Source organism: Manis pentadactyla, chromosome 3 (assembly GCF_030020395.1).
Source record: "Manis pentadactyla isolate mManPen7 chromosome 3, mManPen7.hap1, whole genome shotgun sequence".
Taxonomy (NCBI): domain Eukaryota; kingdom Metazoa; phylum Chordata; class Mammalia; order Pholidota; family Manidae; genus Manis; species Manis pentadactyla.
Window position 1 is genome coordinate 37719117 of NC_080021.1, and position 22554 is coordinate 37741670.

At 37.6% G+C, this 22554-nt stretch overlaps 1 protein-coding gene across 2 annotated transcripts in view; it reads right to left on the reverse strand.

Annotated features, from left to right (window-relative positions):
- Positions 1-22554, reverse strand: part of ATP6V1C1 (ATPase H+ transporting V1 subunit C1) — a 46985-nt gene that overhangs the window by 14723 nt on the left and 9708 nt on the right. For both annotated transcript variants that reach the window (XM_036876417.2, XM_036876416.2), the window contains 3 exons: positions 7808-7976; positions 6679-6746; positions 1445-1530 (listed from right to left, as the gene is read on the reverse strand). In XM_036876417.2, the coding sequence (XP_036732312.1) occupies positions 1445-1530; positions 6679-6746; positions 7808-7939 (286 nt within the window). In that variant the 5' untranslated portion in view covers positions 7940-7976. The remainder of the gene's footprint in view (positions 1-1444; positions 1531-6678; positions 6747-7807; positions 7977-22554) is intronic.

Here is a 22554-nt window from a genome sequence, read left to right on the forward strand (position 1 = left end):
ACATAAATACCTTCTGTCCTTCTGTCCCAAACACAAATTAGCAGGAACAGCAAACAATTAGGTCAAGATCATGATTATAACAAAGAGGAAGAACCAATTACTGAATTTTTTTTTTTTTACTGATTCATTGAGCATGTTTTTCTGCAAGAGGAAGAAATGAAACTAGAAAACATTAGATTTAAAATACAGTGACTCTGTTGAGTTTAACGAAGAAGAATTTAGCCAAACTACTCCATATTGCTGCCTCAATATCCATTTTGTATGGCCAAGTGGCATGCAGGTGCCTAGAAACTGCACTAGCCCTACCCTTGATAACAGCCCGAGATAACAGCCTACAGAATGACAAGTAGATATAAATTCCTGATATAACTCCCCCAGATATGACCCCTGTGATAAGCACTCTTCCCCAAGACATTCCCCTTGTGTGCCCCTTAGATAAGATTCCCTCTAAGGATACCAAGATCCCACTCTTTTTGGTTTGAATTTACTGATCTGGACTTAGCCTGAGAACCCCAAATCACTCCACCTGCAGACCATATTAAAGGCATGTGCCTCAGCTCCTGCCCTTTTACCTGCACCCTGCCTTGACCTCCCACATGCCCTGCCCACCTCCAGGACTGATGAGTAATAAATTTCTCTATTTCACTTTCCCTTGATTAAGATCTTTTGTTGAACCCTGGCTCACCATCCCTTGACAGACCTGGACTCTACTTAACAAATGCTAATTTAACAAAGTCACAACAGTGACCTTTGTTATAGTAGACAATACAGGACAGAATGAAAGAAAGGGTTATTTCTTATTATAATGACGCATCACTAAAGATTAGCCTACTTTAAAAGCAAATGCTAAATAGCAGTACATAAGAAAACAACAAATGCAAGTACAGAAGACAATGAAGTCAAAGCCATTATTACACAGAGCAACCTCTATAAATATTAGTTTCTAGCTACAGAGAGGTCAGTAGTACACCTTTCTAAAGAAATGCCATATTCAACTTTGATGGGGGGGGAGGCATTATTCTGCAATAAAATAATTTATATTCTAAGGCTTTAGCAGTTGGGACACTATTAAACATAAAAAGCTAGAGAAGACAACAAATATTCAACTGGAACAATGCTGAGACACATTAACTTGGAAACACAATAGTAAATCTGAGTTAACAAATAGATCTTGGAAAGAACTAGGGTAAGTCTTCATAATACTGAGTTTTGAAGGACTTGACATCCATATAAGCTATATTATATATTATACATAAGATTGTCATACATGGAATTGCTTTTCAGAGGACAGGATGGAATTGGCAGTGTGATAATGATAATTCTATTTTATGGCTTTCCATTGTATTTAATATCCTTACCTACAGATTTTCTTTTTTCACTTTTTTTTGTAGTTAAGCCATCCACTTTATGAAAGTCAATATCAGACCATGAAACATGAGCTTACCTCCATTGGCCAACAGATTCTCCTGAACTTTATCTTTACTATCCTCCAGTACATCAGCCATATACTGAGCCACTTTCTTAACCACCCTTGGGAGGAAAGAAAAGTCAAGAATCATTCTCAGGGAAAATACCTAAATAAATACTACACAATGACTACATTACATAAATACATGAATTTAACTATATATGTTCCTATTACATACCTCTACTTAATATAGAACCAATGGGTCCCAACTTCTATGAATAATGTTTTAAGGATAAAATGGACCAAGATTTTGTTATATGCAAATTCAAATGAGTAACTGTAGAGTTTTAAGGAGACTACGTATAATACATTATTAAGTCTGGAAAGAAAGAAATGGGAAGTTAGTAAGAAACAGGTTGTAAATAACCAGATCTTATATGCTGAGAAGATGGGCAAAAGATCTGACTACAAGGACTAAAAACAGGAGGAGGGAGGGAGCCAGCAGTCACTGATTATATGCTTACCCTTAGGACAAAAGGAATCTGACAGGCATCAGAACACAAGCAACAGTAATAATGAAGAATGAGGTCCTACATTATTTATTAACTATTTATTGAGCATCTAGGATTTGCAAGAAACAACTCTACACAGGAAACCATAATGCCAAAACTATCAAGGCCCCTAGATATCCCTTGTGAATCCCCTCAACTTATGTAAGTAAAGGCACTGCGGTATAAAGAAAGAACATGATTTAGTCACAAGAAACAAAATCACAAAACCAGTTAACAGCAGAGCTGTGAATAGACAATAGTGCCTCAATTTTGGAGTCCAGTGTCCCTTCCTCCATTCCATGTGTGCCTCTAGGCCCTGTGGTGCAAAAGTACACAAGACAAATCACTAGGTTCACATAGCTTAAAATTAAATTGGAAAGATACCAAGAACTACAAGTGACTAATACAAATCTCTGTGAGATTACCTGGTTACAGAAAGAGACGCAGGAAGGAAAAAGGGATCCCTTCCAACTACTAGAATCAAGAAAGTATAATGGCTCATCAGCAGGGCAATAAAGGATAGGAATGATTTTGAAAGGATGATTAGATGGGGAGAAAGTATATTCTTGCTACAGGGCATCATTGTACCAGTCATGATAAGGCAGCAGAAAAGCAACGGGCAGTAGAGAACGATTAGGGGCCCAGACTGCCTGGAGCATGGTGCTGAGGAGCAGGGGAAGTTAGGCAAGGAAGGAAGGCTGGCACCAAGCTGCAGACGGATGCCACACTTTAGAGAAGGCATAACATGGTCGTCACAGGGCTTCAGACAATTACTGTGACTGATATGTTCAAGGGCAGGGAGGATAAACTGAATTATAAATTAAGACATTCTTGCAACATGAACTAGTAAGGGCCAGAAAAAGGGTACAGGAGGGCTAAATTTCAATGGCAATCCTAAGCTGTATGACTTCAAACCTAACAATTTCAGAAAGAATGATGTAAGGCACACATCTCTGACACACTTAACTTGGACTGTGTACACATACTTAGCTGTGTCTCCAAAATTCACCCATTCTTTGAAAGGAGACAAACCACTATTCCCATATAACTTGATAAACATCTTATAAACAGAACCATTTCCTAGAACATTCAAAATGTGTAGAAATAGTTCAGAGTGTAGAACTTGCCTAGTGCCGAGTTTATAAACTTAACATTGCTTAACAGAACTCTATGTCTCTGTACAGTTCTACAGGAATACCTATGTCAAAGTACACAAGGTCACCTTAAAAAAAAAATCTGCTCTGATGATTAAATTACTGAAAATGTATGAACTTTACTTCCTCTATCTACCACAATGTTCAGACTTTAAAAACTGGAACAGTGAAGTCATTAAGCCACCATCTGTCAATTCTGCCAAGGTCTAACTACCACATGATTTTTAAATTCCTCATGTCTTTCAGGAAGACTGATGAAGACAAGATGGCATAAAAGTGCAGAAAAGAACAGCTGACAAACTGAACAGGTAATTTTCAGTTCTACTGACCAAAGGAACTACATTTGTCCTAAATACTTTCCAGATTCCTTCCCTAAAAAATGTGAGCAAACCTTAAACTATATTCAGAACATCCCACTGATGATTTAAAGAAAGACCTATAATGCCATTGATGATGATTGATAAGGGTCCAAACAGGTGTTAACGACTATTTTCTCAGGAACTCCTTCTCAATGCTCTTTGGTGGTTGTGACCTGAAACTGAAATGAGGTAGACAGACTGCAGGGAAGACAATCACCTCAGGGATGACAACTATAAAGTTTCTCCTAACCTTTTTCTTCATTAAAAACCTGTAATCAAGAAACCAAGAGATGATTCTCATCAATTACCCTTTGAGAATATTATCAATAATTATTTTTACACCTGCTCTATGTGAATGTATAGAATTATTAACCCTAAACATACCTTGTTACTTCTTTCATCCTTTCTTTCCCATTCTTATTGACAAGTGCCTGGCCTTAGTTGTGGTTGTGTTATCTCTTGCCTCATGTACTGTAAAACTGTCTACTGACTGGCCTTTTTGCCTGAAAAATTAAAGACCACCAGTACATTTTTAGTTCTGTTTATTTCCTTGCTAATTTGTTGTGGTATTAAAAGATGTCTCTGCAAAATCTCACCCTCTGTTACCAGAAACATTCTATCAATTCAGAAAAATGTAACAGCATAAATGGGAAACTGTTCCGTATAGATTTCAAGAATAAGTTCCGTTCAATTAAATCCTGTTCCCTTAAAGATTCAATCAAGTGTACATTTCTAAGATTCAACAAAATTCTCTATTTTACAAATTACAACTATTTACATAAGCCCTAAGCTCTGTATTCAGAGCATTAAAAGGATTGCAGGCTGATTCTGTCTATTAATCAAAATGCAGAAAGTTATCAAGGATACCATTCCCATCTTCAGCTAAAATTTAAAGTAACTGAATTTTAAAAGTGACTAAAACTGTAGTTTAGAAAAACTCTTCTAATGTAACTGAATTTTGAGGACAAAAGCATCACCATCTTCAAATAAATGGCATAAAATCCCATGTTCATGCATCTAAGACTATGTTAGGATGGCAATACAACCCAAATCGATCTACAGAATCAACACAATCCCCATCAACACTCCAGCTAACAAAACCAAAGGAACAAAATATCAGTAGACTCACAGACACTAAGGGACTAGTGGTTATCAAGGTGGGAGGGGTTGGGAGGGGGAAGGGGATTAAGGGACACAATAATTTGCAATTACATCATAGGTTGGTTGCAGGGATGGTAGTACAGCACGGAGAATACAGTTAATGATTCTGTAACATCTTACTACACTGATGGATAGTGAGCACACTGGAGGGGATGAGGAGCGAGGAGCTGGTAATATGGGTAAATGCTGAACCACTGTTATGTATTTGAAACCGACATAAGATTATATATCAATGATATTTTTAATAAAAATAAACAAAAAACTCTAGCTGACTTTTTTGCAGATATTTGACACAGTGATCCTCAAATTCACATGGAAATGAAAGGAGCCAGAATAGCCAAAACAATCTTGGGGGAAAAAAAAAGAATTCATACTTCCTGATTTCAAAATGTACTACAAAGCTACAGTAATTAAGACAGTGTAGTACTAGCACAAGGATAGAAATATGGAATCAAAAAACATGGAAAAGAACTGAGAGTCCAAAAATTAATCCTATATTTATGTTCAATTGACTTTTGGCAAGGGTACCAAGACAATACAGCAGATAAAGAATAGTCTTTCCAAGAAACAGTACTAGGACAATTAGATACCCACATGCAGAAGAATGAAGTTGGACTCCTACCACACACCATATGCAAAAATTAACTCAAAATGGATCAAAGATCGAAATGTAAAAGCTAAAACTACAAAACTCTTGGAAGAAAATACAGACATAAAATTCTGTGATGTTGGATTGGGCAATGATTTCTTAGACATATAAAAAACACAAGCAACAAAAATAGATAAATTGGACATCAAAATTAAAAATTTATGTTTCAAAGGACACTGTCAAGAAAGTAAAAGCAACCCACAGAATGTGAAAAAATATTTGCAAGTCATCTGTTAAGGGACTTGTATCTATAATATATAAAGAATTCTTACAATTCAATAAGCCAAGTAAACTTTAAATTTAAATTAAAAATTAAACAAATTATAAGACAAATAAGCCAATTAAACGGCAAAGGATTCAGACATTTCTCCAAAGAAGAAACATAAATGGCCAATAAACACACAAAAAGATGCTCAATACATAATAAGCCATCAGTGAAATAAAAATCAAAAACATAAGTGAAACACTATTTTATATCCACTATATAATCAAAAAGATGGATAGTTACAAGTATTGTCAAGAATGTGGAGAAATTAGAACCTTTCTACACCGTTGATGGGACTGTGAAATGGTGCCGCTGCTTTGGAAAACAGTCTGGGAGTTCTTCAAAATGTTCAACACAGAGTTATCATATAACCTATCAATTTCATTCCTAGGTACATAACCCAAGAGTGTCTTTATGAAAACCCAAGAGCATGTTTATGAAAACATCAGAGCATACAAGAACTTGTACACAAATATTCATAACAGCATTATTCATATTAACCAAAAACATGGAAATAACCTAAATGTCCATCAGCTGATAAACAGATTAATAAAATGTGACATGTCTATATAATGGAATATTATTTAGTAATAAAAAGAAATTAAATATTGATACATGCTATAACATAGATGAACCTTGAAAACATTAAGCCAAAGAAGAGAAGCATCACAACAGAGAACATATTGTATGATTCCATTTGTATGAAATGTTCAGAATAAACAAATAAATGGTGTCAGAAAGTAGAATAGTGGTCAGTGAAGGACAGGGAATGACTGCTAAAGGGAACAACAAGTTTTTTGTGGAGGAGGGTAAAAATGTACTAAAATAGATTGTGGCAATGTTTACACAACTCTGAATATTCTAAAAATCACTGAACTGTATACTTTAAATAGGTGAATTGCATAGTACTTAAATTATATCTCAACAAAGATATTAAAAAGTAATTTTTACACTTCGAACATACATTTTATTGTATGTGAACTGTATCTTCATACAGTTGATTTGCAAAGAAAAAAAGTCCTTGTTTTGTAAAACCATTCCAGCAATACATATTACAATAAACCCAATGTCCAGGTGGCCTGATAACAATAACTCACATTTTGCTCTAGTTTATGTGTGTAAGTACATTACCCTTCTACAAATGCATCCAGCTTAGCCAGTTCATCTGACAAACCAACCAAAACATCCAGTGTGCCGACCTAGGAAGGAGAGCATTTTATTACTTTGGTTTCATCCTTTTTGTTTTGTAATAAGATGACGTATCTTGACAACATCTAGATTTAAAGGGTCCACAAATCGTAAGTTCTCCATATTTTATTTCATAATGTACAAGTGTGGTTAAAATTTTTGCCAGAGATTTAAAAACTATTTCTATGTATAAGATAATCCTCTTATAGGTACAAACACCACTTAGGATGAGAAGATTCCACAAAGGCAGACTGTGCTTGTACTGCCCAGTGATGGTGGATCATGGCTTACGAGAGCAGCTTTTAGGTAGGGGTCATGACTGTGCAACAGAGAGTCTATAACCTGTAAACTGTCTATGTGTGAATGAGCATGTTTTTAAAGAAATGTCCAGTCTATACCAGTGTCTCAAAGGAATTTGTAACTCCCAACATATTAAGAAGCAGTAATTTCAAGTATTTCTTAAATGACTCCTGTGTAAAACTGCCTCACTTATTTAACCATTATCTCTTCCATTCTTTACGGTTCAGTCAACTGAATTCTGGCAGCCTATTTCACTTTGAGGCTGTTAGGTTACTGAACCGTAATAAATGTTAAATACATAACTAGATAAAATAACTAGGTTAGATTTGCCAAATATGATTAAAGAGGTGCAGTGGTAAAACATTTACACTAGTGAGCATTATATGAATTTAGTAAAAGAAAAATAGATTCACTGTGATACTCAATATGCATGACTGAGATTTTTCACTTTTGGAAGTCATATTTGGGGATGTAATACATCAAATAGTTTCATAAAGTTTCTCATTACAATTTAAATTACAATTTAGAAAAGTACAAAGGTTTAAGGAAATTATTATTTTGTTTGGGTAGTTTACTTCTAAAATCTCAGTTTCCTCATTATTTAAAATCTGAAGATTGGAAAGAACAAGATGGGTTTTAAATTACGCCAATGACTAAAGAGTTTTCTGTTGAAATAGCCTAGGTATCTCACTTCTGCCAAAAGGTAAGCAAAGACACTGTACTTCCCCTCTCATGAAGAACTCCTGCACTATTCTGCACAATGTAGTCTTACCTTTAAGTCAGGAATGTTGAACTTTGAAGTAATAGCAAGATTATTGTTCTTTGTGGTTGCTGCATGCAGTTTCTCCCATGTCTGCTGACATGTTTTCTCCCCGGGAGCTGATATAAGCCAGAACTCGGTCATGTTTGTTCAAGTATTTCTTCCAAGACCAAGAGGGACTCTGAAAACAAAACAAAAAATATGTTTTAATATAATTTGTTTCTAAAGTATTTCAGAGTCACAGGATAAGTGATAAACATAATCAGTTTCAAAATTAATCCACCATTGGCACATGATCCCAAGCAAAGTCAAACTTACTTACCTGGAAGAAAATCCAAATAAATGGTAAAAGGTAATTTATTTATGACATAGGATAGAGACCTAATATATGAGTTATCAATTTTTTTAAAATTATAAAACAACCTACAATGGGGATTATTCAAATGAGACTATCCAAAATACCAGCTACCAATACTTTCATTCCAGAAAAGTATGAGTTACAAATGTACAGGTTTATCTTAAATTTTTAAAACAGGAAATTTAAAAATGCATGACTTTTACCTCTGAAAAAGAATTGAGCAAATCAATGCATTTGAACAGTAGCCAGCAAATAAATGCGCCACATCTAGCTTAGCAAATTCACAATGTTAGCCAAATTGGTGATTAATTTTAACCCATATTCAACCTAAGGGGATATCCTGAAATCCCTGGCATATACATAGCAGCCAAAAAAAAATAAAATCACAGAAATCATCTTTATACTTAGAAGTATGACTTGGGGGCAAGGCAATGCCACACTATTGGATCTGAGCAAGAGAAAGGCTGTGGATTCCCTTTCCAGAGTCCCATCATCACAAACAGCCTTCTACAGTCTTTCTCCTTCCCCATCTTTATCTTTCTCTCCCTCTCCCTCTTCTCTCTCTCTCTCTCTCTCTCTCACACACACACACACACACACACACACGCGCGCGCACACACACAGTCCAGAGCCAAATCTATCCAGAATCTCAGTAGGTAAAGCACACAAATACAAAGTAACTCCTAAAAATGAAAATATTATGGTTTCATTATTTCCACTTTAATATATTCTTAGAACCATCATAAAATTTCTACTACCACTGCTTTTTCAACCTCTCCAGACACCTGGGAGTCTATCTTAAGTAGAAGGTAACTATGTCACAAAGTTGTCCTGATAACAAAATCAGAAAATGAATATGAAAGAATTTTGTGAATTTAAATTTCCTTTAGAATGTAAAGTATTATAATCATAATGGAACTTTAATAATTTCAGAAGCACTGTAATTACTTTAATAAAGTAATCGAACCTAGTTATAACACAATTAAAAGTGAACTGAACATAGATGCCATTGTATATACTTATTTTTTTCCAACATCTGTTCATAGAACACCTACCATGTATCAGGTACTGCTCTAAGTGTTTTATACACTATTTTCTCAATTAATCTTCCTAAACCCCTATGAGACATATATCATCCTCCCCATTTCAGATAAGAAACAAACTCAGAGAGGTTAAACTGATATAAATACAGATGGTGGTATAATGACTATCTCAAGAATTGTACTCTAAGATGATTTTTCCAACATTATTGATAAAAGTACACAAAGAGACAAAATTGCACAAACGGACAACAAACGTAATGGCTAGCCCAGACAAACCCTGAGTCTGGCCAGAAAACAGTGCAGCTTACCTGTCTATTCAAGGGTGGAAGCCATTCAGAGCACCAAGTTCTAAGGAGGCTACCCAAAGATAAGCTTCGATTTGAAAACAGAAACAAAATTCTCACTAGCCTACCTGAGAAACTTCAAATGTTAAAGTTTAAAGCTATTACATAAATATCTTTCTACCCATACTCTTTTCCAACCTGATTTTCACACTCAACCTACTTTAGAATTATTCACGGTGATCCACAGAGAGGTAGTAATCCATTTTAATTGCTGTATGGTATTCTATGAATAAACTAAAATTTACTGTCCATTTTCCTCTGGAAGGATGGTTATATTGGTTTACTTTTTTGCTTTTATAAACAATCAGGCAGTGAACAATTTTGTACATGTCTTTTTGTGAAAGAGTTCCTCCAGGACAGACAGAAATAAAATAGTTTAACTGAAGAATATGATAATGTAGTAGACTGTCTTCAAAGATGGAGGCAACAAGTCTTTTCATGCTCCTATGCAATGGGACTGTCACATCAAAAGATGGGGTCTATTTCCCCTCACCTTGAATGTGGGCTGGCCTGTGACTTTCCTTGAACAATAAAAAGCATGGAAGCCAGACTGTGTGACTTCAGGACCCAGGCCTCAAGAGGCCTTACAACTTCCACCTCTGTTTCTTGTCTGGCTGCCCTCAAGACCACCAAGGAATAGGAAGCCAATCTAACTTACTGGAAGAGACCACGTGGCAGAGAAACAACAACACTGCAGCTGACCACCAGCATAAACCATCAAACATGAGAATAGGCCATTTTGAAATTTCCAGCCCAATGTCGCAGGCTGAATGCAGCCCCATCAGTGAGCCCACGTGAAACAAACAGAACCACTGAGACAACCCAAGGAATCAGGACAAGTAAGAAATCAGTGTTTCAAACCACTACATTTTGTGGTGGTTTGTTATGTGCCATGAGATAACTGACAAAAACGATCATTAATTCTATTGGTTATTGCCAAACCGTTCTCCAAAGCAGTTACCAACCCAGGTTCCACACAATGGCACACACACAGTGCACATAACTACATACTTACAAGTGCAAAAATATACACGGGAGATGTTAGCTGTGTATGTTAAGATTTTCTTTAAAAAAAAATCTGAGGTAAATATGGCAAAATGTTAATACCTGTCAAATCTGGGTAACAGGTACATGGATACCTATTATTCTGAAATAGGTGAACTTTTTCTGTATATCTGAAATGTCTCAAAATTAAGTATTTTTAAAGCTGTTACAAGAATGTAATTAATGATAATTAAAATAGAACAATGCATGACAAATTTATTTAAAAATACGACTTCTGTGAACTTTCAGATAGAATATCCAGAGAATAGTCTAGTTACCAAAATTAATCCACTGAACACAACTTTTTTTCTTTTAACCTTAATAGGAATGCTTCCTAAACTGTTTATATCCTCTTACGACCAAGTATAGTACATTGAATACAAACCTTTTGATATTTGGGGATTTTTTTTAAAGAAGTATTTTTAGGGTCAATATATTCAGCAATTCTAAATACAAAATGTTGCAAAGGTAAGAGCTTGGACTACACTGGCAGCAACTCCATAATCTATCTCAGTAAGTTGCCTTTTAAATTCAATTCCTAGTGAAATGCATCCTACCTTCTTGTCATCCCATTTCTGTTCTCTACTGCACCTGGGCCACTTCAGACTCAGCTGTTTCCTTATCTCTAGTCTCTTCCATCTAATATTCTTGTACTTATTAAATCTAGTTTTTTTAGCCCAAACACCAATCAAAAGAATGCCTTAAACTTTAAATTTCTCAGTTGATTAGAGAATCCAATTAACATCTTTAAACATCTTTCAATAATCCATACCTTCTAAGTGATGGTAGTTTTGGAATATTGAGCTTTTATGTAATCATTTATACAAGTGGCTCTGTTAAAAACAGTATATTTGATGACACATTTTTATACCTCCACTTCCCCAAAAATGGTGGGTGATGAAATCAATTGTTAAGTTCTTCCAGATACTGTTAATTTATGTAAACTGCAGCTTTCTCAAAGACTGTAAAAATATGAGCTATTATAGGTGTTCACTATCATACCATTTAGAGTTCCAGAAAATCTTTTTCATCCAACAGGTTTCCAAAGGATTTCAAGATATAAGAAATAGGACCCCATTTTCTCATCTATAAATACCTGCCCTAACCTACTTCACTGACCTTTTATCAGGATCAAATGAAATAATGTCATGATAATTCTAACACAACTAGAGTCCAGAATGTCTAGGAAAATTACAGAAAGTTCTCCAATTCACCTTTTAACTGGAGCCCTCTCTAGAGCCTAATTCTTTGGGGATGAGGAGGAAAAGGTGTCTTCTATGTTTGGTGCTATATTACACACATCTCACATATTATATTTTTTAATTCTCACAACAGCCCTATGAGCTGGGTAACAGTACACAGACAGTTTAGTAATTTATTGGGGTCATACAAATAACACATGGGATTCAAAGCTTGTTGTGTTTGACTGCAAAGCCCATGTTCTTTTTACTGAATTGAGTCAGGCCGACCCGAGCTCTCCTATTTGAAGAGAGATCCACACGTAACCTTAAGTCGTTTTGCCCTATGTTTCCTTCCATCTGACTAGGAAATCCTCACAGGCAGGAATCGATCTTCTCTGAAGCCCTAAAACCCAGCATATACAATTCCTGCCAACAGCGGGGATTTAATAAATGCTTGTTTTATGAATAAATGAAATATAATTACAACATGACTGAACCAATCAATAAGTTTTACTAGAGAAAAAATTAGGACCAAGGAAAAAAGCTTTTTTTAAAAGACTTTCTTGGTTCGTCTTTCAGAAAACAAATCTTAATTTTAGAGGAGTTTATAAATTAAAAATTGGTGAAGTTGCAGATTATTAAGTCTTTGTCTTTCATTATTTTAAAGGTGAATACAGTCAAAAATATAAAAAAGAAGGCCTGAGGAAGAATCTATCTCTACTTTAGGCAAAGCCATGGCCTCAGTTCTTCTCCCCACCCCGTCAAAGCAAACTAACTATAAAAAGAGCCTGATGCAAAAGACAAGCTACGTAAGCATCTAAGGATGAATGTAAGAACTGCCCATGAGAACAGCCCAATAAGTCTCCTGCAAAATTTGTTTTTGGTTTGTTTTGAACAATGTCCACTGTTATCTTGTCACTTACACAAATCACATGAAAAAGTTTCTCCTTGAAATTTAAGACCAATTTAACCTCACTTCCAAAAAATATTTATCTTTCCAGAAAAACATATGTGTGTGTGTGTGTGTGTGTGTATGCTTTTTCTGGTCAGAAAATGAAATCCATGTTGCTAAACACATCTCCCTTTTTCTCTAAGCTGCATGGATACCAAGAGTCAAAATTGGTTATCATCTCACTGAGAACCTAGACACCTCCACTTTCTCTGCTTCAAATGACTTGTTTTTATTCCTAATTACCTCCCTTTATTTCATTTTGTATACTGAAAGTCAGGCATAAATATAGGCACATTTATGTTAAACAAAAGAGAAAATTATTAAAAAAGCACACCGATTAAATATTGAAGTTCCTTACAACTCAGATCTAGGTCTAATGCCCTCTGTTACATGTGTATATAAATGCTTGTATATATAGCTTCTTCCTAAGATGAACTTACCTACAATCCAGGTGACTCCAGTCTGGTGCTGAACACATTTCTAAATAAGCACGTTCAGACCAGTCCCCTCTGCTGCCCCCTCTGCCATCCCTGCAGCCGCACCCAAGAGAGTCTCCACAAATGACTACAATACAGCTCCACTTGGATGTCTCAAAAGCACCTAAAACGCAACACTTCCCAAACTCATAACCTTTTCCCTCACACCTGGTCCTGTTTCAGTGTTCCCCAAGTTAGTACAGGTGTACCCCTGCAGCATTAGATAACTGGAATTGTCAAATGCCATGAAGATAACAAGCCAATACTTAGTGGGCACTACCTCATCTGCTTGCACCAGCCAAGACACTTTACATTTACTAACTCATTTAGTACTTTTAAAACAACCCTACCAGATGGGGAGTAGTTAGAAATAAAGGAACCAAGGCACAGAAAGTACCTCGTATATTATATGATATATTGTAAAATATATCATGTCATATAGCATATGCGAGCATATAGTATATGCTACAGGTGAATGTATTATATGCTCTCATAGCACCCTCTTTCCAATATTTCCCTAAGGGACACTTTTTATTAATATCTATCTTCCAAATAAGCTGCCCATTAGAGTAAGTGGAAACCAGGATAGTTTTTACTCACAACTGCATTGTATCTTCAATATCTGGCATAGAGGCTGGTATGTAGAACCCGAAAAGGAATTTGTTGAATATTCTTGAATGAATTAATAACTGTCAGTATTACATGTGACAATACAGTTAAAGTGCCTGGCTTATAATTGGTTAGTACCTCCCCTCCCCTGTATTTAAAAAAAATCAACTTTATTGAAATATAATTTATATTTAATAAAATGCATCCATTACAAGAGTACAGGGAAAAAAAAGCGTACAGTTTGATTCTTTTCTGACAAACACATACACCTGTGTAACAACCACCAAAACCAAGATTAAGAGCACTTCTGTCGCCTAAAGCCTTCCCTCACCCCCACTGTCAATCCCTACCCCACTGCCAGCCCTGGGCAGATGCTGATCTATTTTCTTTTCTGTCACACTATAGATTAGTTTTGCCTGATCTAGAGTTTCACTGTAAATGGAAGCACACATTATGTACTCTTATACTGGCTCCTTCTGCTCAGCAGGTCTTTGATATTTGCCATGTGCTGTGTACCAGCAGCAGTTCATTCTGTTTTATTGCTTAGTATTCCACTGCATGAATGTTTGCTTATCTGTTCAGCTACTGATGGGCATTTGGATTGTTAATAATTTGGGACCAATAACACAAAAGTTCGATGAACACTCCTCTACAAAGGTTTTTGTGAAAGTCTATTTTCATGTCTTTGGATAAACATCTACAAGTGGAATTTCTGAATTGAATGACTGGCATATATTTAACTTTATAAGAAACTGCCAAACTTCCTGCCAAAGTAGAGATAACATTTTATATTCCCACTAGCAAGGCACGCAGGTCCCAGCTGTCGTACGTTCTCACCCACACTTAGTGCTGTGCAGTTTCCAACTAAGATGCTGAACTGATCCATTTTTTCTTTCACAATATATGCTTTCTGTGGCATAAGAAAATTTGTGGAGTCGGAGCCAAGATGGCGGTGTGAGTAGAGCAGCGGAAATCTCCTCCCAAAACCACATATATCTATGAAAATATAACAAGACAACCCTTCCTAGAATAAAGACCAGAGGACACAGGACAACATCCAGACCACATCCACACCTGCGAGAACCCAGTGCCTCGTAAAGGGGGTAAGATACAAGCCCCGGCCCCGCGGGACCCGAGCGCCCCTCCCCCCAGCTCCCGGCGGGAGAAGAGCAGGCAGAGCGGGAGGGAGAAGGAGCCCAGGACGGCTGAACACCCAGCCCCTGCCATCCGGACCAGAGAGCAGACACAGTGCATGCGCGGGGCCCTGGATACTAGGGAAATAGGGCAGCAAGAACGGTGAGAGGGTACCGGAGGCCTGGTGCCGGACGACATAAGAAAAGCGAGCGGCCATTTTTTTTTCTTTTGTTTTGGCAAGCGCTTTTTGGAAGTCTTAAAGGGATAGGGACCCCAATACTAGGGAAACAGGGCAGCAAGACCGGAGAGCAGATGCCTGAGGCTGGCGCTGGAGAATAAAGAAAGACGAGTGACCATTTTTTATTTATTTATTTTATAATTTAAAAAAAATTTTTTTTAATTTTATTATTATTTTTTTTGTGGTCGTTGTTTTGTTTTGGCAGGTGCTTTTTAGAAGTCTTAAAGGGGCAGGGCGGGACACTTAATCCAGAGGTAGGGAATCCGGGGATCTCTGGGCACCCTAATCCCCTGGGCTGCAGGGAGCACGGAGGCCCCTTACGGAGATAAATAGCCTCCCGGCTGCTCCCCCTCCAACGCGACTCCACCACTTTGGAGCAGCAGTCCGAGCCAGGCCACGCCCACAGCAACAGCGGAGATTAACTCCATAGCAGCCGGGCAGGAAGCAGAAACCCTGTCTGCGTGCAGCTACCCAGCACAAGCCACTAGAGGTCGCTGTTCTCCCAGGAGAGGAGGGCCACAAACCAACAAGAGGGGAAGTTCTTCCAGCCGTCACTCGTCCCAGCTCTGCAAACCATTCCTATCACCATGAAAAGGCAAAAAACTACAGACAGACAAAGATCACAGAGACAACACCAGAGAAGGAGACAGACCTAACCAGTCTTCCTGACAAAGAATTCAAAATAAAAATCATAAACATGCTGACAAAGGTGCAGAGAAATATGCAAGAGATATGGGATGAAGTCCGGAGGGAGATCACAGATGCCAGAAAGGAGATCGCAGAAATGAAACAAACTCTGGAAGGGTTTATAAGCAGAATGGATAGGATACAAGAGGCCATTGATGGAATTGAAACCAGAGAACAGGAACGCATAGAAGCTGACATAGAGAGAGAGATAAAAGGATCTACAGGAATGAAACAATATTAAGAGAACTGTGTGACCAATCCAAAAGGAACAATATCCGTATAATAGGGGTACCAGAAGAAGAACAGAGAGGAAAAGGGATGAAAAGTATCTTGGAAGAAATAATTGCTGAAAACTTCCCCAAACTGGGGGAGGAAATAATCGAACAGACCACGGAAATACACAGAACCCCCAACAGAAAGGATCCAAGGAGGACAACACCAAGACACATAATAATTAAAATGGCAAAGATCAAGGACAAGGAAAGAGTTTTAAAGGCAGCTAGAGAGAAAAAGGTCACCTATAAAGGAAAACCCATCAGCTAACATCAGACTTCTCAACAGAAACCCTACAGGCCAGAAGAGAATGGCATGTTATATTTAATGCAATGAAACAGAAGGGCCTTGAACCAAGGATACTGTATCCAGCACGACTATCATTTAAATATGATGGCGGGATTAAACAATTCCCAGAAAAACAAAAGCTGAGGGAATTTGCTTCCCACAAACCACCTCTACAGGACATCTTACAGGGACTGCTCTAGATGGGAGCACTCCTAGAAAGAGCACAGCACAAAACACCCAACATATGAAGAATGGAGGAGGAGGAATAAGAAGGGAGAGAAGAAAAGAATCTCCAGACAGTGTATATAACAGCTCAATAAGTGAGCTAAGTTAGGCAGTAAGATACTAAAGAGGCTAACCTTGAACCTTTGGTAACCACAAATTTAAAACCTGCAATGGCGATAAGTACATATCTTTCAATAGTCACCCTAAATGTTAATGGACTGAATGCACCAATCAAAAGACACAGAGTAATAGAATGGATAAAAAAGCAAGACACATCTATATGCTGCTTACAAGAAACTTACCTCAAACCCAAAGACATGTACAGACTAAAAGTCAAGGGATGGAAAAACATATTTCAGGCAAACAACAGCGAGAAGAAAGCAGGGGTTGCAGTACTAATATCAGACAAAATAGACTTCAAAACAAAGAAAGTAACAAGAGATAAAGAAGGACACTACATAATGATAAAGGGCTCAGTCCAACAAGAGGATATAACCATTCTAAATATATATGCACCCAACACAGGAGCACCAACGTATGTGAAACAAACACTAACAGAACTAAAGGGGGAAATAGACTGCAATGCATTCATTCTAGGAGACTTCAACACACCACTCACCCCAAAGGATAGATCCACCGGGCAGAAAATAAGTAAGGACACGGAAGCACTGAACAACACAGTAGAGCAGATGGACCTAATAGACATCTATAGAACTCTACATCCAAAAGCAACAGGATACACATTCTTCTCAAGTGCACATGGAACATTCTCCAGAATAGACCACATACTAGGCCACAAAAAGAGCCTCAGAAAATTCCAAAAGATTGAAATTCTATCAACCAACTTTTCAGACCACAAAGGCATAAAACTAGAAATAAACTGTACAAAGAAAGCAAAGAGGCTCACAAACACATGGAGGCTTAACAACACGCTCCTAAATAATCAATGGATCAATGACCAAATCAAAATGGAGATCCAGCAATATATGGAAACAAATGACAACAACAACACTAAGCCCCAACTTCTGCGGGACACAGCAAAAGCAGTCTTAAGAGGAAAGTATATAGCAATCCAAGCATATTTCAAAAAGGAAGAACAATCCCAAATGAATGGTCTAATGTCACAATTATCGAAATTGGAAAAAGAAGAACAAATGAGTCCTAAGGTCAGCAGAAGGAGGGAGATCAGAGAAGAAATAAGTAAAATTGAGAAGAATAAAACAATAGCAAAATCAATGAAAGCAAGAGCTGGTTCTTCGAGAAAATAAACAAAATAGATAAGCCTCTAGCCAGACTTATTAAGAGGAAAAGAGAATCAACACAAATCAACAGTATCAGAAACGAGAAAGGAAAAATCACGACGGACCCAACAGAAATACAAAGAATTATTAGAAAATACTATGAAAACCTATATGCTAACAAGCTGGGAAACCTAGGAGAAATGGACAACTTCTAGAAAAATACAACCTTCCAAGACTGACCCAGAAAGAAACAGAAAATCTAAAACAGACCAATTACCAGCAACGAAATTGAAGCGGTAATCAAAAAACTACCAAAGAACAAAACCCCCGGGCCAGATGGATTTACCTCGGAATTTTATCAGACATACAGGGAAGACATAATACCCATTCTCCTTAAAGTTTTCCAAAAAACAGAGGAGGAGGGGATACTCCCAAACTCATTCTATGAAGCTAACATCATCCTAATACCAAAACCAGGCAAAGACCCCACCAAAAAAGAAAACTACAGACCAATATCCCTGATGAACGTAGATGCAAAAATACTCAACAAAATATTAGCAAACCGAATTCAAAAATACATCAGAAGGATCATACACCATGACCAAGTGGGATTCATCCCAGGGATGCAAGGATGGTACAACATTCGAAAGTCCATCAACATCATCCACCACATCAACAAAAAGAAAGACAAAAACCACATGAACATCTCCATAGATGCTGAAAAAGCATTTGACAAAGTTCAATATCCATTCATGATAAAAACTCTCAGCAAAATGGGAATAGAGGGGAAGTACCTCAACATAATAAAGGCCATCTATGATAAACCCACAGCCAACATTATATTGAACAGCGAGAAGCTGAAAGCATATCCTCTGAGATTGGGAACTAGACAGGGATGCCCACTCTCCCCACTGTTATTTAACATAGTACTGGAGGTCCTAGCCACGGCAATCAGACAAAACAAAGAAATACAAGGAATCCAGATTGGTAAAGAAGAAGTTAAACTGTCACTATTTGCAGATGACATGATACTGTATATAAAAAACCCTAAAGATTCCACCCCAAAACTACTAGAACTGATATCGGAATACAGCAAAGTTGCAGGATACAAAATCAACACACAGAACTCTGTGGCTTTCCTATACACTAACAATGAACAAACAGAAAGAGAAATCAGGAAAACAACTCCATTCACAATTGCATCAAAAAAAATAAAATACCTAGGAAAAAACCTAACCAAAGAAGTGAAAGACTTATACTCTGAAAACTACAAGTCACTCTTAAGAGAAATTAAAGGGGACACTAACAGATGGAAACTCATCCCATGCTCGTGGCTAGGAAGAATTAATATCGTCAAAATGACCATCCTGCCCAAAGCAATATACAGATTTGATGCAATCCCTATGAAACTACCAGCAACATTCTTCAATGAACTGGAACAAATAATTCAAAAATTCATATGGAAACACCAAAGACCCCGAATAGCCAAAGCAATCCTGAGAAAGAAGAATAAAGTAGGGGGGATCTCACTCCCCAACTTCAAGCTCTACTATAAAGCCATAGTAATCAAGACAATTTGGTACTGGCACAAGAACAGAGCCACAGACCAATGGAACAGTCTAGAGAATCCAGACATTAATCCAGACATATATGGTCAATTAATATTTGATAAAGGAGCCATGGACATACAATGGCGAAATGACAGTCTCTTCAACAGATGGAGCTGGCAAAACTGGACAGCTACATGTAGGAGAATGAAACTGGACCATTGTCTAACCCCATATACAAAAGTAAACTCAAAATGGATCAAAGACCTGAATGTAAGTCATGAAACCATTAAACTCTTGGAAGAAAACATAGGCAAAAACCTCTTAGACATAAACATGAGTGACCTCTTCTTGAACATATCTCCCCGGGCAAGGGAAACAACAGCAAAAATGAACAAGTGGGACTATATTAAGCTGAAAAGCTTCTGTACAGCAAAAGACACCATGAATAGAACAAAAAGGAACCCTACAGTATGGGAGAATATATTTGAAAATGACACATCCGATAAAGGCTTGATGTCCAGAATATATAAAGAGCTCACACGCCTCAACAAACAAAAAACAAATAACCCAATTAAAAAATGGGCAGAGGAACTGAACAGACAGTTCTCCAAAAAAGAAATACAGATGGCCAACAGACACATGAAAAGATGCTCCACATCGCTAATTATCAGAGAAATGCAAATTAAAAGTACAATGAGGTATCACCTCACACCTGTAAGGATGGCTGCCATCCAAAAGACAAACGACAACAAATGTTGGTGAGGCTGTGGAGAAAGGGGAACCCTCCTACACTGCTGGTGGGAATGTAAATTAGTTCAACCATTGTGGAAAGCAGTATGGAGGTACATCAAAATGCTCAAAACAGACTTACCATTTGACCCAGGAATTGCACTCCTAGGAATTTACCCTAAGAATGCAGCAATCAAGTTTGAGAAAGACCAATGCACCCCTATGTTTATCGCAGCACTATTTACAATAGCCAAGAATTGGAAGCAACCTAAATGTCCATCGATAGATGAATGGATAAAGAAGATGTGGTAATATACATAATGGAATACTACTCAGCCATAAGAAAAGGCAAATCCTACCATTTGCAGCAACATGGATGGAGCTGGAGGGTATTATGCTCAGTGAAACAAGCCAAGCGGAGAAAGAGAAATACCAAATGATTTCACTCATCTGTGGAATATAAGTACAAAGGAAAAACTGAAGGAACAAAACAGCAGCAGAATCACAGAACTCAAGAATGGACTAACAGGTACCAAAGGGAAAGGGAGTGGGGAGGATGGGTGGGTAGGGAGGGGTAAGGGGGGGTAAGAAGAAGGGGGTATTAAGATTAGCATACATGGAGGGGTGGGAAAAAGGGGAGGGCTGTACAACACAGAGAAGGCAAGTAGCTATTCTACAACAGTTTGCTACGCTGATGGACAGTGACTGTAAAGGGGTTTATAAGGGGACCTGGTATAGGGGAGAGCCTAGTAAACATAATATTCGTCATGTAAGTGTAGATCAACGCTACCAAAAAAAAAAAGGCAGTTCCTGTGTGGTAACCTCCAATGAGTTCTACACAAGGGTATAAAGGGCATATAAAAGTGTAGGCAAAGGGCCTGTTTGTGTTTATACAGAGGATCAAAGCCTAATTGGGCTACCCCGAAAATGAACTAAGATACGATATGAAAAAGAACTTCCAACATCAGCACTCTCAGGAAGACTCATGACAGAAGATGATCAGCAAAAAAAAACCCCAACAAAGATCCACGCACTGCCACAGGTGTAGATGCACTCATCCCACCAGTTCCTGGACTTGCCATGGGAATGATGAAGGGGATATCTAAGCTGGCCTGTGCATACAGTAAAACAACAAATTTGACTGGATCTATACTGTTGGAACTCAACCAAGAATTAGGAGAAGTGCAAATTGTAGCGCTCCAAAATCTTACAACCACAGACTATTTACTGTTAAAAGAACATATGGGATGTGAACAGTCCCCAGGAATGGGTTGTTTTAATTTGTCTGATTTCTCTCAGACTGTTCAAGTTCAGTCGGACAATATCCACCATATCATAGATAAGTTTTCACAAATGCCTAAGGTGCCTAACTGGTTTTCTTGGTTTCACTGGAGATGGCTGGTAATTACAGGTATGCTTTGGTTATGTAACTATACTCCTATTATGTTGATGTGTGTGCGCAATTTAATTAGTAGTTTAAAACCTATCCATGCTGAAGTTACTCTACAAGAAGATATGTCAAAGAAATAATCAATCTTCTCGTTTTCTTCTGCCTGCTACTTCTATAGCTTTTCTTCTTCCTTCCTAATTACAACCCTTAAATAGAATTCGTGCTTCATATCAAATTTACCGAGTATCATAATTCTTCCAAGTGGTAAAGATACCTCAAGACAAATGCTGGGCATAGAAGCCACAGGGCATAAATCTGCAAAGAAGTAAAAAGCTAACCTTTTCAAACAATAAGGCTTCTCTCTCACTTACCAACTTTACATTTCCCTGTATGGCTCCGGAAGATGACTGGTTAGCCATAGACGGGTAAGATTCCTCAAGGGAGGAACAACCTAAGACAGGCACAGTCGCAGGGGGGCCATCAGGTGAGAAATTGGGGATCAACAGAGGTGAGGCTTAGAACCTCACCCCCCCTGTTCTGAGAGAAATCTTCTGCATACGTGGATGTTTCATTACCCTTGTCTAGCTTGGATTAACACATAGTCTACAGGCACACACCTGATCATCTACATTTGCTCTCTTACAACACTAAACTCTGTTTTCTATCTTTATCTCGTATCTACCTACCACTTCAGCATTTTATTGAAAATAATAATAATAAAGAGAGAAATGTGGTATCCACATATAAATCAAGTATAAAAATCAAATGAGTATTTATATTTGAACTGACTGTTTATAGTTCATAATGCATGAGCAAAACCGAAAGTTTCTGTGATGACTGCCCTTGTACTGTTCACCATGTAACTTATTCACTATGTAAGAATTTGTTCTCCATGTAAGAACTTGTTCGTTATGCTTCAGAAGATTGGAGACTGACGAAAATTAGGCTTGGGGTGGATTAATGATTGTGCATTGAGCATTGACTCCCCTATACAGAA